This window comes from Gastrolobium bilobum, unplaced genomic scaffold, assembly GCF_033153095.1.
Source record: "Gastrolobium bilobum isolate Gb01-03AN ecotype WA unplaced genomic scaffold, APGP_CSIRO_Gbil_v1 utg13341, whole genome shotgun sequence".
Lineage (NCBI taxonomy): Eukaryota > Viridiplantae > Streptophyta > Magnoliopsida > Fabales > Fabaceae > Gastrolobium > Gastrolobium bilobum.
Genome location: NW_026896144.1, coordinates 8,058 through 27,818, shown reverse-complemented (window position 1 = coordinate 27,818; position 19,761 = coordinate 8,058). Strand labels below are relative to the sequence as shown.

Here is a 19,761-nt window from a genome sequence, read left to right as displayed (position 1 = left end):
TCTCGTGTTTCCCCATTCTGATTTAGCCACGTGTCTTCCTTTGTAACAAACTCCTTTTCTTCTCCTTTACAACCTCCACCCTAGCCCTCGTCTCATCTGTCACAACTCTCACTCTCCTCTTTCTCCTATTATATACTCATTTAAATGGTTAACCAGAAGCATTCAACAATAGCTAGGCTAGTGAAAAAAATTCTTATTTTCTCTATCTATTGTAAGGGAATTAAATCTCCCAAAGACTTAAAGGGATGTTTGACAAGCTTAACGGGCTGACAAGGATCAAATTCTTCACACTTGACCATTAGATTAAGGATGGCCTATAACAATGTCAAGAACCAACTTAACCCAAGAGCTTATCCTACTAGGTGTAGACCCAAGGCCAGGAAATCATAGATCTAAAATCGGTATCATAAACTAGAGGATGAATACGTTGGCAGTTTGGTTATAATATTATTTAATTCTAGATAATGGAAGACTTTTAATTCTTACATTCTTAACGACAAATTCCGGACATGGTTATCATATTTAAATATGGATTAGGTTTCTGTTAGGCACAACACTTGACATGGGATGGGATAAGATTAGGTGTTTGACGCCTATTTGGTGTAAAGCTGTAAAGAACCAATTCCACCCAAAAGCTTAAGCTGTTGGGTGAGGCTACATTAATGGTTTTTATATATCTCAACACGCCCCCTCACACGAGAGCCTACTGGGCTTGAAGGGTGGACAATGCACAGGCCCACCTACACCTGCCTGTGCGAAGAAAGAAATTCCATTAGAAATAAAGTGGGGGGTGGCGAGGTTCGAACCCGGGACTCGAGGCTCTGATACCATGTAAAGAACCTTGGGATACACCACCCCAAAAGCTAGCTCAAAGGGTGGGAGTGCCCAAGATCTTATAAACTTTACATTAGTTGCACATACAACCAATGTGAGACTATATATCTCAACACGCCCCCTTACACAAGAGCCCATTGGGCTTGAAGAGTGGACAATGCAACAGGCCCAGCCTACCTGTGCTAAGAAACGCCACAAGAGAAAGTGGGGGGCGGCGAGGTTCGAACCCGGGACTTTGATACCATATAAAGAACCAATTCAACCCAAAAGCTTAAGCTGTTGGGTGAGGCTACATTAATGGTTTTTATATATCTCAACAAAAGCACATTATCTTTTTATTGAGGTTTCACAAACAGTCATGATGAGGGATTGGACAGCTTTGTTCCACTGAATTTTTTTCTTGGTTGTTTTCTGTTTTCTTCTTCCCTTTACGAGGATTCTATGTCCTCCTTTCTCTTTGTGATTCTTTCTCTTCGTCTTAATCAATTTCTTCTGATATGAGAAAATATGGATTGCCTCCTGCTTCCTATTATTAAATAGTTAAGTATATATCTTGTAAAAAAATATAAACAAAAGATGCATTTGTATCCCATAAATATTCACAAATTGAGGACACCACAGAACTTAGATTCTGTTGGAAAGTATCTTCTATTTAGGAAAATCCTTTCTATATCTCTTATTTAGCGACTGTACATACTTAGGAATTGATTTGCATTATTTTCACTAATTTCTTAGTTTCCTAGTTTCCATATCTTCTTGGTTTACTAATATTATAGATTGCAAAATCCGAATTTCCTGTCATTAGAGATTCTAAATCCTACTTAAATAGAAGGTGCTGCTGAGGATTTTCTCAAATAATTCGGAAATCCCTCTTCACATATGCGTACAATCAGGGCTACGTTTGAAAATTAGTTTCTGCTTCAGAAAATAAAAGGTGGATGTCTGGTACTGCAGTCATGTTCTGGCATGTCAACCTTTCCCACTTCTGACATGTTGGCATTCCTAACTCGGTATATGCTAAGAAAAAGTCAAACAAATTAAAAAAATTGTCACTCACTAATAGAGGAAAGTTTTCTTCCAATTATTTCTAGAAGATATACCAATGAATACAAAATGCATGTTTTTCTATGTATACTAACATAATAAATACCATGTTATTTGAAACAGCAAGGACTGCTGAAAGCCTGACACAGAATTGACTGCAAAACTGACACTCTTTCTGCAATAGAAGTGAATGAAATTAGAAATGTTCAACTGTCACAGTTTCACAACGGAACAACAATCACAGATATCAAGAACAGAGAGAAGAAGAGAAAGGAGATATCTTTATTGATTATCTTCACTCAACTATGTATGGCTTTTCAAGGGAACATCAGATACCCCCTAAAACAGACTTATCTTTCCTATTTATACAATATGTCAACCCCAAGTGACTAACTGACTACTAACAGTCTGATTTTTGTTTCTTCTGGAATACACCTTCCAACCCACTTGATTCTCTTTATTATCCTTCTTATCCGTAACTATTGTAAAAAGGGTTTTTGTTTTATTGATATTGAATAAATTACATGAGGAGTATTTATACAAGAAAGAATAGCTAAGAATGACTCAGCGATGACTAATCAATCCTAATCACAATCAATCCTAATCAATCCTAATTAATAGGAAATAAAAACGGAAAATATTTGAATTCTGATTTTCTACACTCCCCCTCAAGTTGGGAGGTAAATGTTGATCATTCCCAACTTGCCAATCAAGACTTCGAATGCTGGACGGTGTAGGCCCTTGGTAAGGATATCTGCAGTTTGCTCTTTGGTTGGAACATACATCATACGCACACTTCCATCATCTAATTTTTCTTTGATGAAGTGACGACCAACTTACACGTGCTTTGTTCGAACAAGATACACAGGATTTTGAGCAATGCTAACAGCTGCCTTTTTGTCACAATATAGTTTTATTGGTAGGGAATAAGAAATCTTCAACTCTTGAAGAAGTCTTCTCAACCAGATTCCTTCACAAACTCCATGAGCTAAAGCTCGAAATTCTGCTTCAGCACTACTTCATGCAACCACTGTTTGCTTTTTGCTTCTCCAAGTAACAAGATTTCCCCACACATAGGTGCAATAGCCTGAGGTAGATCTCTTGTCTACTGATGAGCCTGCCCAATCTGCATCAGTGTAGATTTCAATCGTCCTTTTATACCCCTTTTTAAAGAATAATCCTCTTCCTAGAGTGTTCTTGAGGTATCTAAGCACCCTATAGATTACACTAAGATGCTTCTCCTTAGGTGAGTGCATGAATTGACTAATCATACTCACCGCAAAGGCAATGTCAGACGCATATGAGATAAGTAAATTAATTTACCAACCAATCTCTGATATGTTCTTTATCCACCTCATTCCATCTTCAATACCTAACTTGGTATTAGGTTCCACGGGTGTCTCAGCAGGCTTACACCCTAACATTCCTATTTCCAACAAAAGATCTAGAACATATTTCTTTTGTGTGAGAGTGATGCCTGTTTTGCTCCTAACAACTTCCATACCAAGGAAATATTTGAGAATGTCAAGATCTTTTAGTTCAAATTGAGCTGCTAGATATTTCTTCAAGGAGTTCAATTCCTCAATATCATCACCTGTAAGAACTATATCATCTACATATACAATAAGAATAGCAATTTTACCATCCTTAGAGTGTTTGTGGAAGAGAGTATGATTAGTCTGTGCTTGAATGAAGCCTCTTCTTTTGACTGCTTGTGTGAATTTGTCGAACCATTCTCTGGGAGACTGTTTCAATCCATATAGAGACTTTTTTAGTTTACACACTGATCCATTTCCCTTTTCAAAACCAGGTGGAGGATCCATATAGACTTCTTCATGTAAGTCACCATTTAGGAATGCATTCTTCACATCTAATTGTTGCAGAGGCCAATCTAGGTTGGCAGCAAGAGATAAGAGAACTCGGATGGTATTGACTTTAGCAACTGGAGCAAAAGTCTCGTGATAATCTATCCCATGAGTCTGCGTGAAACCCTTTGCAACCAATCTTGCCTTGTATCTATTGATGCTATTATCTGCATTAAATTTTATTGTAAACACCCATTTGCATCCTACTGCCTGTTTTCCCTTGGGTAGGGTCACTATCTCCCAAGTTCCATTTCTTTCTAAAGCATTCATTTCTTCAAAGACAGCATCCCTCCATTTTTGATCATCGAGAGCCTCGTGTATATTTCTCGGTATCTTTGTATTATCCAACATAGTATTGAAAGCATGGAACCCTGGGACAACTTTCCATATGAAATATGATTAGATAGGATGAGTAGTACAAGATCGAGTACCTTTTATGAGAGCAATAGGCAAGTGTAGATCATTTTCATCATGGCACTCAAATGTTGGGGTGCTGGAACTAGAACATGGTTCAGAATCCTGGCAGTGTACAGGCTCTGGGTTATTCACACTTTGAGGAGGCTTTCGCCTGCTATAAACTTGTCCCCATTTTGAGGATGCTCCTGATGGTGAGGATTCTGTAGCTCCCCCTGTTTCCAATAGTAGAGGTAATACTGTGGCATCAGTAGGTTCCCATGACTGATCTTCATCTGCTCCTATAGACTCCCCCTGAAGAGAAGTCAAGGGAAAGAACGGTTCATTCTCAAAAAAGGTGACATCCATAGAGACAAAGACCGTATGAAGAGAGGGTGAATAACACTTATAGCCACGTTGAGTAGGAGAATAACAAATAAAGACACACTGGAGAGACTTAGGATCAAGCTTAGACCGTTGATGAGAGGGAATATGGACAAATACAACGCAACCAAATAACTTGATAGGTAAGCAGGAGACGCCTCGGAAGGAAGGGAAGGTACGGAAAAGACTAGAAAGAGGAGACTGAAATTTTAGAATGCGAGATGGCATTCGATTTATCAGATACGAGACAGTGAGAACTGCTTCTCCCCAAAGATATTTAGGAACACTCGTGGTAAACATAAGAGCCCGAGCAACTTCAAGGAGATGTCGGTTTTTTCTTTCCGCAACTCCGTTTTGTTGGGGTGTGTCAGGACACGAGCTTTGGTGAAAGATGCCATGTTGGGAAAGATATTCTCCAAGAATAGAGTTAAAATACTCTTTGCCATTATCTGTACGAAGAATTTGCATAGCAACTTGGAATTGGGTTTGAACCATTGCATGAAATTTTTTAAAAACGGATGCAGCATCGGACTTGTCCTTTAGAAGATATACCCACCAAACTCGGGAATGGTCATCAATGAAGGTAATGAACCATCGAGCACCTGAAATATTTTTAACACGGGCTGGACCCCATATGTCACTATGACTTAGGAAAATGGGGAAGAGTCATGGTGAACTTTAGAAGGATAATGAGCACGAGTATGCTTGGCAAGTTGACAAATATCACAAGAAAACAAACTAGGGCTTTTATTAATAAATAAGTTTGGTAACAACTTCTGAAGATAAATAAAATTGGGATGGCGTAGCCTACGGTGCCACAGCATAACAACATTACATGAATCAAAAGGAAACATAGAGTTTTTTTTCTACGAAAACAGCTTCATGAGTCACATCCTCCTCAAAGTAGTAAAGTCCACCATCCTCTCTAGCACTGCCAATCATCCTCTCTGAGTCCTGTTCCTGAAAAATACAACCATGTGGAAAGAATTTAGCAAAGCAATGCAACTCAGAAGTCAACTTGCTTATGGAAATGAGATTACAAGCCAGAGAAGTAACATAAAGAACTGATGTCAAATTAATCAGCTCAGAAAGTTTAATGGTTTTGTGTCCCGCAATCTGGGAAAAACTGCCATCGACGATGTTGACCCGAGAGGGTTCAGAATATGGAGTGTATTAACAAAACAAGCCAAGATTACCTGTCATATTATCAGAGTCTCCAGAATCAAGGATCCAATGATTTTGACTATCAACATGGAAAGTTGTACCTTGCTGGACCACATTACTAGTGGCCTTAGGAGGTTGAGTCAAAAGTCTCTGAAGTTGTTCAAACTGAGTCTTGCTAAGAAAGACTCCATCAAAGTCAGAGGATGTACGAGGCTCATCAACCTTGTCATCAGTAGAGACCTGATATGCACGACCTTTATTCTGTCCTTTTGGCTTCCAATTTGCAGGTTTCCCGTGGATTTCTCAACATTTCTCACGGGTATGACCAATTTTATTGTAGTGGGTGCACCATGGACGACTATCCCGTTTTGATTCTCCAGAGGATCGGTCAATGGTACGGTTGGCAGCTAATGCAGACATATCATCAGACTTATCAAGTGACTCCTGTTCTCCCAGCATAACTCTCCGTCTACTAGCTTCTCTACGAACTTCAGCAAAGGCATCAGCAAGTGAGGGTAACGGTCGCTGCCCCAATATTCGACCACGAACCTCATCAAGATCTCGGTTGAGTCCGGCAAGGAAATCATAAAGTCGTTCCTTCTCCAAGTGTTTTTTAAACTGGGTATTAGCTTCCAATCCCTTAAGATCGGATGCATAATAAAGATCCAATTCCTGCCATAAATTTGTTAGCGCAGTAAAATATTCAGTAATAGTCATACCCCTTTGACGAAAGTCTCTCAACTTATTTCTCAGTTCAAAGACTTGAGCGGTATTCTCCAGATCTGAGTAATTTTGTTGAACAGCATCCCAAATTTCCTTGGCAGTATCGAAGAACAAATAGGTTTGGCCAATTTGTGGTTCCATGGAATTAGTCAGCCAAACCATGACCAAGGAATTATTAATCTCCCAATTTTCATAATCAGGAGAATCCTCAGCAGGTTTCTTAATTTTTCCTTCGAGATAGCCCATCTTACCCTTTGCCCGGATGACCAACTTAACCAATTGAAACCATTGCAGAAAATTCTTACCGTTCAACCGATGACTAGTGATCTGCAAACCTAAGTTGTCTCCAGAGGGCTGAGAATTTGGGGCAGATGAGGAGGCAGAAGAACAATTCGAGGAAGCCATGAATAGAAAGAGAAGGTTTGACCGTGGACCCAAAAAAAAAATTTGCTCCGATTTTATATCTGACCACTGGAACAAGTAGAGAAGAGGACGACGAGGTGATCTGGGTAGCTCGCGGCGGAAAAAATTCCGGGAATGCGGCGCGTGGACTACACGCGCCGGAGAATGGCCGCGCGTGGGCAATCTGACGGCGACGGGTCCGGTGGCGTTCAACTCGTCGGAGCCTTCTGAGTTGAATGGTGACTCCACCTTCTCGATTGGAGGTCTGTAGGTATGGTTTCTGGGATTTGGGTTTAGGTTGGATTGTGTTTGGATGGTTTTCGGATGATTTCGCCTTGAAGGTGGCTGTTTTAGGGTAGGAACGAACCCGCTCTGATACCATATTGTAAAAAGGGTTTTTGTTTTATTGATATTGAATAAATTACATGAGGAGTATTTATACAAGAAAGAATAGCTAAGAATGACTCAGCGATGACTAATCAATCCTAATCACAATCAATCCTAATCAATCATAATCAATCCTAATTAATAAGAAATAAAAACGGAAAATATTTGAATTCTGATTTTCTACGGTAACACTACCACCTCCCTGAAGAACAACCTTGTCCCCAAAGTTGAAGCCAAGAAACTGTTGTTGAAAAGTGTCTAAATCCTCCCAAGATGCCTCTTCTATGGGTTGCTGATATCACCGTATCAGAATTTGGTCGACAGTTTCCCCATGTTGAATAACTGATCTTTTTCTGAAAACCACCTCTGGTTCATACTTTTCTGATTCAACCTGAAGTTCTACCTGGAGAACTGGTTCAGCACCATGCTTCCCGACAGGCTCTTCAATTATGATATATGAAAAACTGGATGTACCCTAGCCTGTGGAGGTAGCTGAACCTGAAAAGCTATAGCACCAATCTGTTTGGTGACCAAAAAGGGACCATAGAAACAAGCAGCCAGCTTAGGATTCAAGCGAGAGCCGAGAGAATGTTGAACATGAGGCCTCAACTTCAAATAAACCCAATCCCCCACCTTAATAGGAGAGGTAGTTCGATGAATATTGACTTTTTTTGTCATATTATCTTGTGCTCTTTGCAAATGGAACTTCAACTGACTGTCTCTCTACTCATGGGACACCCGAACTATTGTACCAAAGGAAGAAACAACCCACACTGCCCCACCAGCAATTGCAATAACCTGAACCGCTGGTAAGTACTGAACACACTACTTCTTTTATTCCTAAGGCTGATATTAATTCTGATGGCTTACCCATTGCTGCAAGGAAAGGGAAAAGGTCTTGTACCCAACACCCTATTTCTCATTTTGTCTCCTCTAAGAATCTCTCTATGCAGCATAGAAGTTTTATTACAACACTTAACTCCATTTCAATCCCGAAATCAGTACATGAAGCATTAAAGGATGATAATTGGGTTCAAGCCATGCATGAGGAGATGAATGCATTGGAGAAGAATAATATATAGGAAGTTGTTGGCAGGCCAAATGGAAAAAGGACAGTAGGATACAGATGGGTGTATCTCTGAAGTATAATTCTGATGAGACTCTTGCGAGGTATAAACCTCGATTGGTAGCCAAGGGATACTGATGCAGTACCTTTGCAAGTGTACCAAAGAAGCAAGGGTAGGAGGACTTGGGCCCCCAATGCTCAGAAGAATGGCCCATTGGTGAACATGCTGAATGGGAGTCCAATTATGGATGGAGGTCATGTTGTTTCTAATACCCATATTGGCCCTCAACAGAATGCCAACGTGGATGGGAGCGTGTAGCGTGTAAGCGAGCTAGTTAGTTGGGAGCAGGATATATGCAAGGGGGAAGGCAGGGGTGAGGTATCTGGAGAATTAGGTTGTCAGGTCCCTTGTGGGAATTGGGAGAGAGTGAAGCCTCTCTATGTGCTTCATATTATCTTTTATTATTGTATTGTTGTTGAGAGTTTATTTCTTTATTTCCATCTTCCTGTAAGCTTTCGTATTGTAAGGAGAACATGGATAGTTGATGAATATTCCAGTATAATTGGTATTTCTTTTACAGAAATTGTCGTTAACTACATTTTAATTCACTTGACTGGATTAACCCTATCAATTGGTATCAGAGCTCCGATCTAGGAGCTCTGTGGAATGGTCTGGACGAGACAAATGGAACATCGTTTAGATTCGTTAGAGGAGGGACTACGTAGAAGCTATGCTCGACACGAGGAGGTATGCCTAAGGTTGGATGATACTGAGGCTAGACACCAGGAAGTTATAGCAAGGATGGAGGCCGGTGAAAGGGGTGTAGCGGAGATTATCAGACGTCTGGACGAAATGGCAAGGGACAGAAGAAGCCGTTCACGAAGCAGTGAAAACGACGATGAGAAAATGGGACCCGAACTCCATGGCGAAGGAAATCGGAGGAGAGGTGGTATGAATTTCCCTATTTCCAGACGGTTGGAGATTCTGCTATTTTCCGGCGAGGATGCGTTTGGCTGGGTGAGCAAGGTAGAAAGGTATTTTACGGTCAACGGAGTGACGGAGGCAGAAAAGGTGAACGTCGTGATGGTGGTGTTGGAAGGGGAAGCCCTCAGCTGGTTCCATTGGTGGGAGAACATGAACCCTAATGCACCATGGCAAAGGTTCAAAAGGGAGTTGCTCAGCCGCTTCCAACCTGAGGCCTTGGATAATCCATATCGTGCGTTATATACACTGAAACAATGGGGTAGCGTAGCAGATTTTCGAGCTGAGTTCGAGAAAGTGGTGGATGTTCTGCGAATTGATGATGAGGATTTGCTCAAAGGAGCCTGGCTCAATGGGGTGCGTAGTAGTATCCGGGAGGAATTGTTGATGATTCTGATGATGAGCCTCGCCGACATGGTAAAATATTCCATGAAAATAGAAAGAAGAAACAACGCGTGGGAAGAAGAGGGCGTAGGAAGACGTGGTTGGGCTCACAACGTTGGCCGCGTGAATTTGGGCCAGAAAGGGAACTTGGGCCCATCTGAAATAAAAAAGGGTGGCCCAAATCCTTTTTCTTCAATCGGTTCACTAAGGGCAAATCAACCCAACTCCTCGTCTGTTGCAAATATGAGCAACCCTAATCAACAGATCCCACCGACGGAGAACGCTAAAGGAGGTGGGTCTTCGAAGGGTTCTACCTCAGCCACCGGCAATCACGCGACGGAGAGCCATATAAGGCAGGGCCGCCGCCTATCCCAGGCGGAATGGCGCGATCGTCATCAAAGGGGGTTGTGTTTCAAATGTGAGGAGCGTTGGAAACCCGGCCATAGATGCTCGATACCTCAGCTTCACCTGCTGCTGGTAGATGACGATGATGATGTTACCGAGGAAAGAGACGAAGATGGAACAGGCACGCCTGTGATTGAAGGTGACGAAGGAAAGGGAAAAGATTTACAGCTCTCTCTTCATTGTTTGCTGGGGCTCACTTCAAACCAAAGTTTGAAAGCTTGGGGTGAACTCGCCGGCCAAAAGGTGGTTGTAATGGTTGATTGCGGTGGTTCAAGTAATTTTGTCAGCAAAAATCTGGTGGAGCAACTCGACCTTCCCGTGACAGAGACCTCGGTTTATAATGTAGAGGTGGGAGATGGCCATAAGGTACAGTGTCATGGGGTCTGCAAGGGAGTGGAGCTCAAGGTGCAATCAGCTCAGATCAAGCAGGATTTGTACTTGTTTGATTTAGGAGGGACCGATGTGGTGCTTGGGTTGGAGTGGCTTACACAATTAGGGGAGATAAGGGCCAACTTCAAAGAAATGACCCTTCGGTTCGGGCAAGATAACAGGGAGGTCATGATTAAAGGAGATAGTGCTTTGTCACACTCAGAAGCCTCTTTCAAGTCCATGGTGAAAGCTTTGCAGAACCAAGGGGAAGGTTATTTTCTAAGTTCTGAACCAGAATTTGTGACAGAAGGGGAACCGTGTTGGGATGGGTTACAGAAGCTGATCTCTGAATTTCAGGACCTATTTCAGTCGACAGGAGCTCTTCCTCCTCAAAGGGCTCGTGATCACGCCATTAACTTGCAGCCAGGTAGTCAGGTACCTAATCTGAGGCCATTCAGGTACCCTTACTACAAAAAAACTGAAATTGAAAGCTTAGTATCTGAGTTGCTGTCGTTTGGTTGGATCCGTCATAGCACTAGTCCTTACTCTAGTCCTATGATACTGGTGAGAAAGAAGGATGGTTGTTGGCGTGTGTGTGTCAATTACAGGGCCCTCAACAAGTTCACGGTACCTAATAAATTCCCAATTCCAGTGGTAGAGGAGTTACTGGATGAGTTGGGTGGATCACAAGTCTTTTCGAAATTGGATTTAAAATCCGGGTATCATCAGATAAGAATGAGGAAGGAGGACATACCAAAAACGGCTTTTCGGACTCATGAGGAGCATTACGAGTACTTAGTCATGCCCTTCGTGCTGACAAATGCCCCATCAACTTTTCAAGCACTCATGAATGACATTCTAAGGAGTTTTTTGCGCAGATTTGTTTTGGTATTCCTAGATGATATTCTCATTTACAGCAATTGTAAGGCAGATCATGAGGTGCACCTAAGACAAGTATTTGAAGTTCTACGGCAGAATAAATTAGTTGTGAACAAGAAGAAGTGTTGTTTTGGAAGCACACATGTGGAATATCTGGGCCACATCATATCAGCTGCAGGCATTCGAGCTGATCCAGTTAAGCTACAAGCAATTGTAGACTGGCCTAGCCCCAAAAATATTAAAGGATTGAGGGGTTTTCTGGGCCTCATAGGCTATTACAGGCGGTTCGTCAAGGATTATGGGAAGTTGGCCAAACCATTAACCAACTTGCTGAAGAAGGACTGTTTTAAGTGGGATGAGGAAGCTGAAGAGGTGTTCCAACTCTTAAAAAATCAGATGTGCTTTGTTCCAGTGCTGGCTTTACCGGATTTTCACAAAACTTTTGTGGTTTGTACTGACGCTTCTGGGAAGGGTATAGGTGCAGTCTTAATGCAGGAGAACAGGCCCTTGTCATACATCAGTCAAGGTTTCTCATCTCGGGCTATGAGTAAATCGGTGTATGAGAAAGAATTGATGGCCATTGTATTTGCGATACAGAAATGGAAGCATTACCTGATGGGCCGGCATTTCATTGTAAAAACTGACCAAAAAAGCCTCAAATATCTCTTGGAACAAAGAGCATTGGGGGAGGAGCAGCAAAAGTGGCTTTGCAAGCTCATTGGATTCGACTTTGAAATAGTTTATCAACCCGGAAAGGAAAATCTAGTGGCGGATGCTCTTTCTCGTCAAATGCAACTTGCCAGTTTGTCACGGGTGCAATTACCAGAGTTGGAACAACTAGACCAGGAAATTCAGCAAGACAGCAGACTAAGGTCCATGGTACAGGATTTATTGCTTAATTCTGATGCTCATGAGGGTTTTAAGTTGGCAGGAGGGAGATTGTATTACAAGGACCGTTTAGTTCTCCCTAGAAATTCCCAATTTATTGCCCCTCTCCTAGAGGAATTCCACAACTCAGGAGTGGGTGGTCACTCGGGTTTTCTTCGCACTTACAAGAGATTGGCTGGACTAGTCAATTAGGAGGGAATGAAGACCGGCATTAAAGAGTTTGTGGCTGCGTGTGTCATCTGTAGCCAGAGTAAAACTCAGAATTTGTCACCAGCAGGCCTACTCCAGCCATTGCCTATCCCCAGTAAGGTATGGACTGATGTATCTATAGATTTTATTGGAGGGTTGCCAAAGGCTTCGGGGGTAGACACCATTTTTGTGGTGGTAGACCGTTTCTCCAAATATGCACATTTTTTAACACTCAAACATCCTTACTCGGCCAAAGAGGTGGCTGATTTATTTATCAAAGAGGTGGTGAGGCTACATGGTTTCCCTATTACTATTGTGTCTGATAGGGACCGCTTGTTCATGAGTTCGTTTTGGGCTGAGATTTTTAAATGTGCTGGTACCAAACTCCACTACACAACAGCCTACCACCCACAAGCAAACGGCCAAACCGAGGTGGTCAATCGGTGTCTTGAAGTGTACTTGCGTTGTATGTGTGGTACTCAGCCTCGGCAATGGCCCAAGTGGATCCCGTGGGCTGAGTATTGGTACAATACTACTTACAAGGAGTCAACGGGTTTTACACCTTTCAAAATTTTGTATGGTATAGACCCTCCTACACTGCTTAAAGCTAATCAATTTGTGTCTGCTATTGATGAGGTGTCTCAAGCTTTAATGGAGAGGGATGCTACCTTACAAGAACTGCACCAAAATCTCATCAAGGCCCAAAATCGGATGGTCCAGCAAGCAAACAAGAAGAGAAGGGATGTACAGTTTATGGAGGGTGATTTAGCATACTTGAAACTGCAACCATACAGGTTGAAGTCAATTGCAAGAAAGGTGAATGAGAAATTAAGTCCCAGGTTCTATGGTCCTTTCAAAATCATCCAACGCATTGGGGAAGTGGCCTATAAACTACAATTGCCTGCCGACTGCAAGGTGCACCCTGTGTTTCACGTGTCTTTGTTGTAACCAGCTGCTGTTGAAGTGCCTAATGTCCAACCGTTGCCTTCTTGTTTGACCGAGGAGTGGGAATTACGTGTAGAACCCGAAGAGGTGCTGAGTTGGAGGCGTACTAAGCTGGGTAAGTTAGAAGTTTTAATCAAATGGCATAACCTCCCTGCTTTCGAAAACACATGGGAAGCTTATTCTGTGATCCATCATCAATTCCCTCTTTTCCACCTTGAGGACAAGGTCCTTAAATTGGGGGGGAGTATTGATGCAATACCTTTGCAAGTGTACCAAAGAAGCAAGGATAGGAGGACTTGAGCCCCCAATGCTCAGAAGAATGGCCCATTGGTGAACATGCTGAATGGGAGTCCAATTATGGATGGAGGTCTTGCTGTTTCTAATACCCATATTGGCCCTCAACAGAATGCCAACGTGGATGGGAGCGTGTAGCGTGTAAGCGAGCTAGTTAGTTGGGAGCAGGATATATGCAAGGGGGAAGGCAGGGGTGAGGTATCTGGAGAATTAGGTTGTTAGGTCCCTTGTGGGAATTGGGAGAGAGTGAAGCCTCTCTATGTGCTTCACATTATCTTTTATTATTGTATTGTTGTTGAGAGTTTATTTCTTTATTTCCATCTTCCTGTAAGCTTTCGTATTGTAAAGAGAACATGGATAGTTGATGAATATTCCAGTATAATTGGTATTTCTTTTACAGAAATTGTCGTTAACTACATTTTAATTCACTTGACTGGATTAACCCTATCAGATACACACAAACCTATGGCATTGATTACGAAGAAACATTTGCTCAAGTTGCCAAAATGAACACTATAAGAGTTCTATTGTCCCTCGCTGCTCATTTTAGCTAGGATATGAATCAATTTGATGTGAAAAATGTCTTCCTCAATGGTGAATTAGAAGAGAAGGTTTACATGGAGATTCCACCTGGATTTAACTCTACAAATGGAGATAATAAAGTTTGCAGGTTAAAGAAGGCGTTGTATGGCTTGCAGCAATCCCCGCGTGCTTGGTTCGAAAGATTTATCAAAGTTATGTTTTCATTGGGATACAAGTAAAGCCAAGGGGATCATACACCTTTCTTTAACCATTCTCAGGAAGGTAAGACCTGTGAAGCACTGACACTTCAAAAACCCTGACGTGTCATGTCCGACACTCACCAAGACTCTGACACTCCAATACTCGTTGCAAAGACTCAAAAAAGGTTCAAAGGTTACGTTGCGTTGCATTTTGAATTCCAACTATTAGATTCGTTGAATTACGATTACCATTTTATTGAGTTTAATATAAACATTTGGGATATCTTATGTTTCTTTACAAAATTGATGGGTATTATAAGTGTAGCTTTATTTTTTTATTAAATTATTGAATATTAAATATAATATACACTACATAAATTAAAAATATTATATAGTATCAAAACGTGTCCTAATGTGTCGAAATTTAATATTTTTTAGAATTAACGTGTCGGAGTGTCGTATCGTGTCGTACCCCATGTTCCGTGTCGGTGTTGGTGCAACATAGGGTAAGACCATTATCCTTCTAGTTTATGTCGACGACATTATTATAACAGGGGATGATATAGGTGAGAAATGTGCTCTGAAAAAAAGACTGACTGCTGAATTTGAAATTAAAGATCTTGGAAAACTGAGAAATTTTCTTGGGATAGAAGTTGCTCATTCAAAGCAAGGGATATTTATTTGTCAAAGGAAGTATGTTCTTGACCTCCTTAAAGAAGCAGGAAAACTTGGGTGTAAACCTTCCAGTTCTCCGATTGAGCAGAATCATAGACTATGAAGTGAAAATGATAGCTCTCCAGTTCACAAAGGACAATATCAACAAATAGTGGGAAGATTGATATATCTAGCTCATACTAGACCTGATCTAGCTTATGCAGTTATTGGTCTTAGTCAATTTATGCATGATCCGAGAGAGAAACTGATGCACCCGAGCTGACTAACTTGGATTGGGCTTTTCTATAATTTATTTCATAGTTTAGGGCTTTTCAATAATTGTTAATTATTTCCCTTTTTGTTAATTTTAGATTATGTTTGAGTGTGCGTTAATTGTGCGTTATCTCCTTTGATTGCGCATGATTATAGGTATTTACTTTTTTTGTTTTTTATTTTTTTATTTTTTTTGGTAAAAACTTTTTTTGTTATTTTATTTTGCCTATTTAATGCTTGGAGAATCCTATTATTACTAGGTTGTTTTTGGTTAAAGAAAATTAAGAAAAGAGAAAAGTGTTTTCTCGCAATTCTTGTTTCGTTCTTCTTTCTGTTTATCCAATAGATTACTAATTCAGCATCATTTGGTATCAGAGCACTAGGTTGCCATCAACCAATGGCTGAACAGAATCGTTGAGGTCGACGGCGGCGGAGTCACGAGGGTAGGAAACGTGGATTCGTTCCTGAAGAGTATAGACAACTACGTCAAATTGACACACGAGATATAGAAAATCACGGAAGGCGGATCCAGGATTTGAAGCAATAACTTGAGCAAGCGTTGGACAGGAAAATTCAAGTTTTGGAGCGACTATTTGTGCGGGCGCGGAGAAAGATATTCAAGATCTGGAGCAACAACTAGTGCGAGTATGCATGAAAATTCAAATTTTGAAGCGAACACTTGTGCAGGTGCAGAGCATGGAAATCCAATATTTGGAGCGACGACTTGCGTGGACAAAGTTGGGCATTCAATCCGAAGAAGAGGAATGGAATTAGATGACGCATCTGATGACGAAGAAAAGGACGTCAATCCCTTGGGGATTCTAAACCAGGGACAGAATTGGGAAGTACGACCTGGAAATCAATCAACTTTTCAAGATATCGAGATGCAAATCAGGATTCCCTACTTTGACGTCTATGATCATAATCAAGTTTATGATGATTATCCGATCTATGATGATAATCCAATTTTTGATGATTACCTGATTGTTGATAATTATCCCATCTATGATGATTATCCATCTTACGATGAAGATTCAGTTTATGATGATAATCCAGTGTATAATAAATCTTATGGTGAATCAGATTATGAAGATCTAATAGAGGAAGATTTATCATTTGAATTTTTGTCTAAAGAAATTGAGATCAGTGGAGATAAATTCGAGGACGAATCTTTTCCTAGCAGGGGAGAATGATGCACTTATAGTTGGCCCATTGTATATGGCCTAACCATTGATTCAAGAAACTCGTAGTCAACTAGAATTGTGGCCCAATAAGTATGGAGATAAATTCGAGGACGAATCTTTTCCTAGCAGGGGAGAATGATGCACTTATAGTTGGCTCATTGTACATGGCCTAACCATTAATTCAAGAAACTCGTAGTCAACTAGAATTGTGGCCCAATAAGTATGGCTCAATTGTTGAAAGAGGCAATGATTTGAAATATAACAAATTACAATCGAATCCAAATCCCAGTAAAGCAGCAGATGTGATTGTGATTTGTTTGGGAAGAAAAGGAAAGCAACATATTTGGCGTGATTTGAGATTAAAGATTTGGGATGTATTTTGAATTTTTTTATTTGTAATTTTTTATTTATTTTTAGATGTTAATTACTGTTATATTTATTTTAGGAAGTTTTATTATTTTTAGAATTTTAGATTTAGAATTTTGAATCAATTTGTAATTAGTCTATAAAAGGGTGCTTATGACCCTTATTGTAGGAGTTGAATATTTTATTATTTTGATATTTTAGATTATATTTGAGGGTGCGTTAATTGTGCGTTATCTCCTTTGATTGCGCATGATTATAGTTATTTACTTTTTTTGTTATTTTATTTTGCCTATTTAAGGCTTGGAGAACCCTATTATTATTAGGTTGTTTTTTGTTAAAGAAAATTAAGAGAAGAGAAAAGTGTTTTCTCGCAATTCTTGTTTCGTTCTTCTTTCTGTTTAGCCAATAGGTTAGGAGATAACGCACACTCAAACATAATCTACAAATAACAATTATTGAAAAATCATAAACTATGGAATAAATTATAGAAAAGCTCAATCCAAGTCAGTCAGCTCGGGTGCATCATCCTCCCCCGCTAGGAAAAGATTTGCCCTCGAATCTGTTTCGTCTTCGTTGATATCAACTTCGTAACCCAGGTGACAACTATTCTGATACAATATCACCAAATTCCCTAATTAAGATTAGGGCTTGTGAATGCAATTCTTTCTTGATACGCTCGTCTGCATTCATATTAAATTTCTTGGGAACTAGAAATATTGCGAGTTCTTCTAAGGGAGTAAGTGGACATAAACTATTCCAAAAGGACTATTGCCCACAGTTTGGTTCAATGATCGCATCTGTGATCCATCATTGGAAAAATTTGTTTGATGTACCAGCAAGTCCCATTGTCCTGGACGATCACCAATTAAACTTTTACCAAAAGCTAAATCTTTATCTTCATGGAGCATGAGGTTGTTATGCCCGTTGTCCCCAAATTCATAATACTGCTTGCAAACTAAAGACTTCTTGAATGAAGGATCATTCCGCGTGTTATCTTTGGGTAGAACTTGATCTTTGTCAGAGATATTAGAATTTCTAATAACTGACTTTCCACGGAAATCACTATAAGAGATTTCCTCCACCTTTGGATTCTCATCATCTTGCTCTCAATCATACTTATCATAGATAGGGAACTCGTCATAAACAGGAGCATCCATAACAGGATTCTCATCATCTTGCTCTTCATCAGATTCATCATAGATCAGGACCTTCTGGTCTTCTGTCAAGTCTCTGATGTCAAAGACCCTTTCGACAGTGTGTGATCCGTTGATAAAACTCATCTGTATGAGTGGTGCCCTCGAATTCCGGGATCTCAATCTTCACCCCAATATTAGCAAAAAATGATGGATTTTGAGGTTGACTTCGTCCTCGTCGCTCCTGGTTCAAGTTCCATAATGGATTTTCGTTCCTTTCCTCCTCATGAGATCATCTTTCAGATTCTCTTCCTTCATCTGACTCGTCCAACTGTGTTTGGACAAACAGTTGTTCGAGCTCCTGAATTCACCTACCATGTTCTGTCATTGCTACAATTATGGTGTGTCAAACGTCGATGTGTGGTTGTTCGTCGTTTCCGTTACGGGTGTTACCATGCCCTCCGTCGTCCACAACCTTGACCTCGACCGCCATTGTTTTGTTCAGCCATTTATGTGACAACCAGAGCTCTGATTACCAAATAATGTCGAAGCAGTAACCAATTGGCTAAACAGAAAGAAGAACGAAACAAGAATTGCAAGAAAACACTTTTCTCTTTTCTTAATTTTCTTTAACCAAAAACAACCCAGTAATAATAGGGTTTTCCAAGCCTTAAATAGGCAAAATAAAATAACAAAAAAAAGATAACTATAATCATGCGCAATCAAAGGAGATAATGCACAATCAACGCACACTCAAACATAATCTAAAAATAACAAAAAGGGAAATAATTAACAATTATTGAAAAGCCCTAAACTACGGAATAAATTATACAAAAGCCCAATCCAAGTCAGTCAGCTCGGGAGCATCAAAAACACTTGCAAGCTGTGGAAAAGATTCTCCAATATCTGAAAGGCACACCAGGTAGAGGACTATTGTTCCAGAGAGGAAGAAACCTATCCTTAGAAGTTTATATAGACGTCGATTATGCTAGATCCGTGACTGACCGACGATCTACTTCGGGCTATTGTATGTTTCTCTGTGGAAATCTTATAATATAGAGAAGTAAAAACCAAAATGTGGTTGCTACATCAAGTGCAGAAGCAGAATTTCGGGCTATGGCTCAAGGTATCTGTGAGTTATTATGGCTGAAAATCATTCTCGATGATCTCAAGATGAGATATGAACGATCTATAAAGTTACTTTGTGATAACAAGTCAGCTATCTATATAGCCCACAATCCAATTCAACACGATCGAATCAAACATATTGAGATTGATCGCCACTTCATTAAAGAGAACCAAGTAAAGAACCAATTCATCCCAAAAGCTTAAGCTGTTAGGTGAGGCTACATTAATGGTTTTATATATCTCAACATAACCAAAGCCCCTGGACCCCAACCCTTGGAGGGAACACCTGAGGCTCCGGAATTAGTTCCAACGCGAGTGTCATGCTGGCCCATCTCAGCTTCAACATTGGCACGCATAATGTCTTGCGGCTCTAGGATGTGGACACGTTGTTGAATTCCTAGTTGAAGGACCCCAAAAAAATAACCCAGCAGTTATTATTCCCAGTTTCTGCTACCTGTGCTACTAAGGCTTCAAATTCGTGAACATACTTGGCCACCAAGCCTATGAAGAGGCGTTCATAAATTCCACCATACAAACCATCCCTAAATCTCTGGATTATAGCCTTCTTCAATGCTTCACTGGTTTCCTTCCTAAAAGCCTCAAAGGCATTGTTGGTTTCTTTTATGAAGGCGTCAAGGGATTTTTCCATAGTGTCCAATCTTGTGTGATTGTTTATCATGGCCACTGTGAAAAGGATCTGGCAA

The 19,761-nt window shown here is 40.5% G+C and overlaps 1 protein-coding gene across 1 annotated transcript in view; it reads right to left on the bottom strand.

Annotated features, from left to right (window-relative positions):
* Positions 1 to 2,048, bottom strand: part of LOC133298010 (protein PHYLLO, chloroplastic) — a 56,812-nt gene extending 54,764 nt beyond the window's left edge. Inside the window, exon 1 of the mRNA XM_061497251.1 lies at positions 1,985 to 2,048. Within this exon, the coding sequence (XP_061353235.1) occupies positions 1,985 to 1,987 (3 nt within the window). The 5' untranslated portion in view covers positions 1,988 to 2,048. The remainder of the gene's footprint in view (positions 1 to 1,984) is intronic.
* Between the last annotated feature and the right edge of the window lie 17,713 nt (positions 2,049 to 19,761).